General features: G+C 34.2%; 1 protein-coding gene across 1 annotated transcript; it reads left to right on the top strand.

Annotated features, from left to right (window-relative positions):
* Nucleotides 1-782: 782 nt before the first annotated feature.
* LOC125063064 (protein wech) lies at nucleotides 783-9,224 on the top strand. The gene is made up of 2 exons (XM_047669301.1): nucleotides 783-1,191; nucleotides 6,774-9,224. The coding sequence occupies exon 2, from the start codon at nucleotides 6,803-6,805 to the stop codon at nucleotides 9,146-9,148; it is 2,346 nt and encodes a 781-aa protein (XP_047525257.1). The 5' UTR covers nucleotides 783-1,191; nucleotides 6,774-6,802; the 3' UTR covers nucleotides 9,149-9,224.
* The last annotated feature ends 771 nt before the right edge of the window (nucleotides 9,225-9,995 follow it).

The following is a 9,995-nucleotide window of genomic DNA, read 5'->3' as shown; positions in this document are numbered from 1 at the left end:
CAGTTAAATTTGACGTTGGCATTTTCACTTTGACAACCATTTTAAATGTTGCCCGTTTATAAACATTGTAGTCCTTCCTTAAAAGTATTTAAGTGCTGATTTTTTTTCCTTTTTTATTAATTAGTTTCATTCTTCTAGAATGGATCAAAAAAGGATTGCTAGTCCGATTGAAATCATATCTACCAACCAACGAAAAAAGAAAGCTCAAACTCAGCAGTTCAAGTTGTCATAATTATAATTCAAAAGCACAACAAAATATATAACAAATGATATTTTGTAATATTGCTTTAGGTAGTTGAGATTAAACTTGAATGAGATGATTAGTTTTATAATTTGATTTAATTAATTAACAAACATAATTTTAATCACACACTATAATATGTTTTATAAGAATTTAGCTATCGTTGGAATTGTCCACAATAAAATTATTTTCATCAAATTCTGATTTCTTTAAAAACATTTTTTTTTAATCAATAAATTAACTATGATCGACAATGAAATATACTATCTAATGAGTTTTTATTTTTATTGATTTTAATTGTTACACAAAATTTGATATATGATTAAAATATTACTAAATTTTACATCAAACTCCATAAAATGAAGCATTTTTTTTCTTGAGGCAGCTCCGTCCGTTTGTTTATGATATATTCTCTCACAACTCACAGGTAAAGTGTATTTATCTGAAAATATATTTATTTATGATTTAAAAAATAAACAATTTAACATAACTGTATACATATTTGAACAGTACAATTATTTTTTACTAAATAAAGGAAACTTTGCCGTCTTCAAAATTCATTTATGAAAACCATAGACATTGCGTTTATTTTTAAATCAATTGATCGTTCATTCACCGCTGTTGTTTTCGTGGTGTTTTATTGATAATAATAAATAAATACACGATTATTGCGAAATAATATTGTATCGCGATGACTAACAGTATCGGTAATTAGTGCAATAAAATCTGCGTAGTTAATCTTAGACTTTCTATGAAAATTAATGGTTCTACTTTGTGCAATCTACCTACAAGCTACATAGTCAGGCATATTTTCGTAAATTATTGCTGTGACTTCGTATTTCATATCTTATTTTCCACTAAGACGTTTTTAAAGGTTAAAGTGTTTAACGAAATATGAACAGAAAAATCTTCATAATATAAATTTTAGAAGCAATCTGAGAAAGTTTAAGGTAAGTGTATGGTGTATAATTAGTTATTATAATTTGTGATTCACTCCTACATCCATTATGTTCAGATAGCGACCGCATGAACAAACAGGAAGACTTTGAAAACCCTTTAGATTAATTTGTTTTTTCAAACGCACAAATTTAGATATGTATAATTTTCTTAGGTATTATATCTATGTATAATGGTGTTTTCGAAAGTGTGTTCGCGATAACATACTCCAATACAACTATATCAGATTGTTTTATTTCTAAAGTAACATTTATTTACAATAAACTATAGAGACTGCAAGAAAGTAATTTTCCATGACATGTGTATGATACTGCAATGAGTTGCATTGTCATTGACCCCAAAATACCTACCTATTAATAACAATATGCAAATTTCACTTTGTGATTTTGTACAGCCAGAATTCTGTCATTAGACTTCTAGTTTATTTTAGACCATAGAAGATAAAAGAAACACTTGAAAATAATAACAACAATATATTTGTGGTTTGCTTTTGTTGCATTTGCATATTATAAATTAGCCTTTAGGATTAATAATTACAAATTTAAACAAATCATTTTAAATCATTTGGTACTATGTTACCCAGTCTGATAAATTTTGACAAAGATACAAATTTATTGTATTTTTGTTTTTAAAAATTACTATAATTTAAATTGATATTTGAGGATTAGCTTGACTAATATGATACTTATTAAATATGATATAGGAAATTAGTGCTATACTATGTCACATTCTTATTTTTTAATTATTTATAACTATTGTTGTTGTAATTAGACAATAATAGTACTTCTTTAATTGGAGGTTATGCATTATCCATAGATTATTCTTTCTATGCGCACAAATAACACTTACACATGCAGTCAAGAGAAGTATTATGCAGGGACTTGTATAATTCTACTTTATTCTATAGGACTCTAAAATTTATAAATAAAAATTATCACTGTGAAAGCAAAACTTTGATAAATTAAATAGGCCATTAGTTTATTATTAATCAGATTGTGGCATAAACTTGAAAATCTGTAGGTAGTAACTGTGACGATACTGTGGGATGTAGTACCTGAATATTAGAAAAGTTGTCTTATGATATATATTTAGAACAACTGCCTGGCCTAATATAGGCATGTATTGGTTTTTATTGGCTTAGGGACTTTCTATATAAATATGTTGGCATATAATACAATATTTAAAAGCTTTGGACTTTTGCATTATTTATGATTACTGCTTTTATGTTGATAATTGTTTATAATGAGCATATGTTTTATATTTAATAATTTAGTTTAAATTATTATATTTTTTTATTAATTTAGAAATCTAAGGACAATATAAAATTTGTAACACTCCTATTTGAGATCATAAAATTTTAATCTATAATCTCAATTCCTGGTATTCATTTAAAGGATTTAACATACCTTAAACTATTATAGTATATTAATATATAACTGATAAAATACCTATACTTCTAACGATATAGTATATATAGAAATAATATTGAAGTGTTTTTACAAATAAAAAATTGTTACCTATTTTTATTATTTATTGGTTATAATTTAAGTGCACCATGTATTCTAAATTTATACATTGTATTTAAATTTAAAACCTAATTACATACAAGTCACTTTGATAAAAATGGTTGGCTACGAGAACGGCAAAAATATCGACGTATTGTTCTACGTAGGGGCTGAGGAGTGAGGACAAAGACCTTTAATACTGTAATGCCGTTCGGACATGTTTTTTTTAAACAATCTATACAGAAAACAATATTTAATGGATTGTACGCAGTTCCACAAATATATAATACATATTGTATGTTAATTAGACGATGTAAAGAATATTCCATCTCATTCCATATACTTTGGTACCTCCAAATTAGGTTTTTTCTCTCTTAAATATCGATATCGTCACTATATAATAAAATCAAAGGCGGTTTAAGCGGGCATTATACAACTATAGTCAAATAAAGTTGCTGACATTTTTCACAAATTGAGTGTCTGAATAATTGTTTTTTTGTTTCGTGTATCTAAAGGTTAAAGCCAATGACGTATTGTTAAAAATAGCTTTACAGCTGTGTGACTTCTTTTAACCTTAGTAAGTTTTGAATGTTGTAGAGAAACCTGTAGCTTTCTTAGCTTCTTTACAACATTAATTATCTTCGGAGATCTGGTTACAATTTTTCTCTGGCCGGTTCCACCGGTATTGTACGATCGGGTTACTACTTACTATGTGTATTATTATGCGAAACTATTTTCTGTTTAGACCACCGTGAAAAATTAATTAAAGCTACCACATTCGATGCTATAATTCAGTATGGCAGCCACAGCTCGAGGAGAAATCCCGAAAAGCATTTCGTGCGCATATAAAATATTCATCTTCAGATGATTGGATTTATTGTCACAGATTGAATGCTGTAGGCATACCCGATTTTGTTGAATTTCACCCGCGTCCAGCCACTAATTAAATTTTTAATATTCTATACAGTTATTAGAATTAACTATTACTCACGGCTACGATATAATAATTACGCTGTGACTACCTACTTTAGTACATTACTTGCGTGGTATCACTGACTTCTTATCTGCAAGGAACCATCAACTATAATTAAAAAACAAAAAGCCCTTATCAATTTGTTCTAAACATCCGCTGACTACGGGATTTCAAAACTATGACCTACCGAACACAAAGGAAAATTATCTATTTTTGAAGAAAACGTTTCCTGTTTGGGGTTTTTTAATTTTGAACTATTTACACAAAAATAAAATATTTGTAGCTAAATGAGAATTGTATTTATGTTTATGTTTAGAATTGAAAGAATAAGAAATTTGAATTCTTAGCCACAATTTATCGATGTGAATATATCTTCCAAATTTAAAAAAGGAATAGGTAATTTACATGACAACAAAAAAGTTTTCATTGAGCCTGTTCCCGGGAGATCATTTGTCGTATTCAGGATATTGTTGAGGACTGCGTTGACCGCTCAACTGGTGTCTGGAACAATGCCATTCATGTTAACAGATGTACTTGCCTTTGTTGTAGCAGGTAGTTCCGCATTTGTTCTTACTCTGGCCGTCACAATTGTGTTTAATTATAGTTTTCCAATCGTTGCACAGTATTCACTTGCTCATAAGATGTGAAGTTCTCTAATGAGCAGCAAAGCGATGACAGCATTGAAGGAAGTTAGAACAAAATGGCAGAGTTAAGTATATAAATGAAAATGATTATTTCTAGCGGCTCTTATCATCAATATCTATAACAGCAATCCTCCTAGGAAATATAGCTCCCATTGTACGAAATGTATTGTCTCATTCAATACCGAAAGCGCAGTTTCACCGAAAGCCGAGCTACAAAACATACTACCTGCTCAAATAAATGGCTTTCTGTAATTGAACGTATTTTTTTTTGTGTGCAATACCTTTTTTTATTGGCGGCTCTTTTGGCCTAATCCGGACAGGTAGATTTGATGCAGGTGAAGAGACTGTACATTCAAATAAAATTACCACGAAGACATGGTAATTGATTGACTCAAAACATATTTTAATAAAGTCTTTAGGCCTCGTGTGATTTTTACAAGGAACATAGATTATAGAGTGCAGTCTCTGGTTTCAGCGAGCATTATTTAAACGAAACGTTGAAGTCGAGATTCCGACACTATTTCGTTCACCTACTGCAGCGGTCATGGTCATGGACGTATTAAAATAAGCGTCTTGAATTGTAAAAATAAGTAGGATGAAACTGGCGCGAGTTTAAAATAATAACAATTATTGTTCAAAAATGTTGCAGTTAACCAAACGAACGTTGTCATGAGTGTGTTTGGTACAGGGTTGTTTCTAATCCGAGCAGATCGATAACCAGAGGGATTTCAAGACATCGCAGTAATATTGGTGATGGTCCCTGGGTTCGCCCTTCGGGATAAGGGCAGCTCGGTTAGGGAGGCCATCGATTTTTGGCCCCCTCGCGCATGTAGCGTACGGGGGCGTACTAAGATGGCGTGCCCGGACCTACCTCACGCGTATTCTATAACCAAGGTCACGAACAACGCGTCTCTACCAAAATATTCAATCGCGACACTGATACCACTTTCTCTTTCGATTCTATTGACTTATGTATATAGTTGTCTCTTTTCAACTCATTGGGTCAATAGTCATTATTATAGGGCCGTCGCATGTAATATAATTACAACGTTTAACATAACATTTTATATTTTCGCGTTTTATTTTAATATTTTTAATCGACAATTACTACATGTATTAATATTCTATTAAGGAGTGTTTTTTGGTCAAAACCCTACCTATTAAAATGCACTTACATCACACACAATATACATAAATAAGTATTATTTCTAAATTGCTACCACTTACAAGTTTATTTGGAGCTAAATGTTTCGCTATTTTCTTATCGTAATAGAAATAAAGTAAAATCAATACAAAGTAGATGAACTGGGAGCCAACCCTAATCATAGCGAACCTTCTTTATCTAAATTATGGAAAATTTTGGAATGCGTATACAATATCCCTTTCTAACGCCTTGTGTTGTATATTGCTATCCCTCTCATCTATTGCTACCTAGAAGCAAGGAGGGTAGGGCGCATTAAGTTTTTGGGATAGGATTTTTTTCGCAAACTGCACCAACTTAAACAACCCCAGTGCATGTTGACGCCGCTCTGGTGTTGGGTTTCTGTTTAGTATTTTTTTTCTTACATTTAATTATTTTTAAAAGTGATTATTTTGACATTTAAGTGTTGTGTATTGTTATTATAAGTTTAATAGTTATTTTTAATGTATAACGTGCACTATCTACAATTCAAGGTAACTCATAACATGTGTTTCTTTGAAATTATATATATATTTTTTTAAAATGAATATTATTACTATAGTTAATTTATGATTAAAATAAATTGCTATTACTAGAACGAAACATATTTAAAAAAATATAGTATATGTATATGATTTATTTATTATACACCACAATATATGTATTAGGGTTTCCTGGAAGAGTTATTTTAGCTATAAGGCCGCCCGTTGCATTCCTAACAATTTTTATGTATTATGTATTTGTCTTTGTATATAGTAACGAAGTGTGAATAAATAAGTTAAAATATATTCTAATAAACATGACAATTACGGTGAACATAAAATTTACAAAAAATAACAAAATAGAGAATAAAAAATGATTGTGTACTAATTTTAGTATTTACCTACGATAGGTTAGTTGAAATACTCATTTAACCCTAATGAGGATTAGGTACCAAGATGCTGAACAAGGATTTTTTTGAAACCGATCAGGCTAAGATAAGTAGCGTTCAATCCGTTGTATTTGCGAAGAATTCGAATGAGACGTGCCTGACTCCTAGGTTTGTTTAATAAACGGAATTTGGAGGATTATGTTGATAATTAACCTTGGGAATAGGGAATGCAATCCCGATCCATAAATAATATGAACAGTTATAAATTATATGAGTTACGTACTTATTTTTCTTTTAAATGATTTTGTATCTTAATGAACCTCATAAACACATCTTAGCAGCATATATAATTAATTAATTACGTTGAAGGACAATCAATAACATGTTGTTTTCTTATTTCAGATCTAATGACTTGACTTCGCCGAGTCAAAATGACGTCGTTTGCTAATATGACGCAGTCGCTGGCGGCCAGTTTACCGGCCACATCCACCTCGTCCTCGGGCCCTAACCACGGCGCCACCGATCAAGAAGATCCGCTCGGCATGTCCAACATCATATGTAGCCTTCTTGAAAATATGAACAAACCTTCTACCATGCAGGGTGGACCATCCAACTCCAGTTCATCTACTTTACCTTACGATATCTGGGCTCTACCATCTTGCAGCTCTCTACCAAACCCCATAGGGAGCTCCAGCCGTGACTATGGATCGACATCTAATAATAACAATAATGCCAGTCATTCCAAGGAAGACAACTCGAGCGGCTCGCCTGGGACTTCGTCGTCAGTTTCGATCACCTGCTTCCGTTGCGAGGAACGGACTCCGACCATGCGTTGCCTCGAATGCAATGATCTGTTCTGTCACGAATGCTGTCATAAAGTGACATCTGACTGCCAATTACGTGAACATACTCTGCTTCCAATTCATCAGATTTCACCGATCGGAGCGAGACCCAATTCTGTTACGAATGATAAGGAAGTCATGTATTGCGAGCTGCATTGTGATCCAGTGAGATATTACTGCGAAGCTTGCATTATCTTTATTTGCCAGGAATGCACTTTATGGGTGCACAAAGATCATTGCTACACTCCAATAAAAGGTGCGTTGGATATGTGTCGTATCGGTGTATTTCGGGCCATCGAAGACACAAAGACTGGGACAAAGGCAATAAAAACAGCCATCGATCGTGCCGTCGCCATGTCTAAAGCGTACGAAAAAGAGACAGCCGAAGCTAACATGAAAATCAGAAAGGCGATGCGTTGTTTTGCCCAAGCAATTGAAGATCGTGAAAAATATCTGTTGGATAAAGTAGAAAAGATGCGACAGGCCAAAATGAACGACCTAACTGATCACATGAATACACTACGGGGTATACTAGCAGGGCTAGCCCATACTAACGAGACATTAGTGAGGAGTATGGACTCAGAAGGAATTGACTTGTTTATGGCCAAAGAGAAAGGAAGAGCCCAAGTAGATTATTTCTCGTGCATGTTCAAAAATATGTACGTTAATGAAGAGCGCATTATGTTTATACCACCTAATTATGATTTAGTAGATCAGATAAAAAGGCAATGCGACCTGCAGCTGGCGCCGGTAAATGCTCTACATTCTTTGACATCATCATCGACACTGCAATCTCGTCAATCCTTGCTGCAGTCTCTACAGTCAGCTCAAACCTTTTCGCCTTTGACATATCAAATGTCGATAACCAACAGCCTCCGCTCCTTACCAGACTATACTACTAGTCACACCAGATCGACAAACTATTACGACCACAGTATATCTTCTAGTATTTCGATGGAGTCTAATCCTGCGCGTGGCATTGGTCAAGCTATACCTGGATATTGGATGTCAGTATCCGTTAAGCCGACTAGGAGCCCAGTTCCTGGAGTACCGATGTTTTCTTTCGGTAGAGAGGGTCAAGACGAAGGTCAAGTCTCCAGACCTTGGGGATTGTGTGTCGATAGAGAGGGCAATATCATTGTGGCCGATAGACGAAACAACCGTATTCAAATATTTAATAACCGCGGCGAGTTCAGAACTATGTTTGGCTCTAAAGGAACGGGTCCCGGCGAGTTTGACCTTCCCGCCGGCATCACAACTGACACCTACGGCCGCATCATCGTTATCGATAAAGATAATCACAGAGTGCAGATATTTACCTCTTCGGGTAATTTTATTCTAAAATTTGGATCGTTTGGAAAGGAATGTGGACAGTTCCAATACCCTTGGGACGTAGCAGTCAATACTCTGGGTAACATCGTGGTGACAGATACGCGTAACCATCGTATTCAGCTATTTACTAGCGACGGAACATATATCACCAAGTTTGTATTCGAAGGAGCCAATCCTGCGAAACTGCTGAAAGGACCTACAACTCCTAGAGGAGTTTGTTTTACGACTTCCGGTAATATAATAGTATCGGACTTTGAAAATCATCGTTTACTCATGGTGGATCCGACGCTATCCAAAGTCTTACATTGCGTAGGACGCGAAGGGTCCGGCATAGGTGAGCTGAATCGTCCATCTGGCATCGTAACAGATGACGATGGTCGGATAATAGTGGCCGATTCAAAGAATCACCGCGTCCTCGTTTTTACTTCGGAGCTGCGTATTCTTTGGGCCGTCGATTTGAAGAGCCCCGGCTTGGACGACAAGGACCGTCCCAGCGACGTGGCTCTGACCCCCGAGGGCTACCTCGTAGTGTTGTTCGAGACGCTGCCCGACACCGCGCGCGACATCTCCTCCCACGGCAAGCAATACATTAAGGTATACTGACTGACTAGTTTCGTAAAATTACACATTGGGCCGTAGGTCTCTTATATTTTATTACAAGTATTTTTGTTTTGTTTAAGTTGTGATTTATTTCATAATGTGCCAATTTTATTATATTTGAAACCGAATCGAGCATAGCTTGGGCGGAGAATTAGTATTTGTTCATTTACAAACGTTGCACAAATCGAATTCTCCTTAAAATCTTAAAACAACTTCGTTACCATACATAACTTTTGATTTCGTTTCCGTATCGGACTAGTCTTAAGGGCCAAACGTGGTTTGCAATAAATGCGCTACAATTTCGTCGCAATTTATAGCTTGGAAATTATATTTAATCATATCTGATATACACCAAATCAATTCATTGTCTTCAGTTTAAAAAATAGCAATTTTCAGATATATTATGCAACGCATAACGAATTAGATGAAAATTGTCAAGACTTTTATTATGATTAGGATCACGATGTGATTTAAAAGATGTTTTTTATGTGAGATAATTTAAAATTAGCTTAAAAAGTATTTTTTTCCAAAATGTTACTTTTTGCGTTCTTTTACTTGATTAATTTTGGTTATTGGCGATTTTGTCGTAAGGTTGTAGATTTTAGTGAGTTATTTTGCGTTTTGTAGAACATAATAGTTTCCTTTGCAGCTTCTAGTACTTTGCCTATTTTTGCCCAATATTTTCATGACTGCGTTTAGTTTTTCTTCAGAGAGACTCGATCGAAATGGGTGTAGGACAACAGTGCTAAGAAATTAAATGCAATAAACTTTGAGACTGACTTTAGAAGACTGTCTTAAAGATGAGGGGGTGGATGTGCGCGTTCCGGGGTAGTTTTGCAGGGGTGATGCG

This window comes from Pieris napi, chromosome 2, assembly GCF_905475465.1.
Source record: "Pieris napi chromosome 2, ilPieNapi1.2, whole genome shotgun sequence".
In the NCBI taxonomy this organism is placed as follows: Eukaryota; Metazoa; Arthropoda; class Insecta; order Lepidoptera; family Pieridae; genus Pieris; species Pieris napi.
The sequence above is the reverse complement of the archived record's forward strand: the minus strand, read 5'-3'. Positions and strand labels throughout refer to the sequence as shown.

Coding starts and splice junctions, on each gene's coding strand:
- LOC125063064 (XM_047669301.1), top strand. CDS start 6,803: ATGACGTCGTTTGCTAATATGACGCAGTCGCTGGCGGCCAGTTTACCG.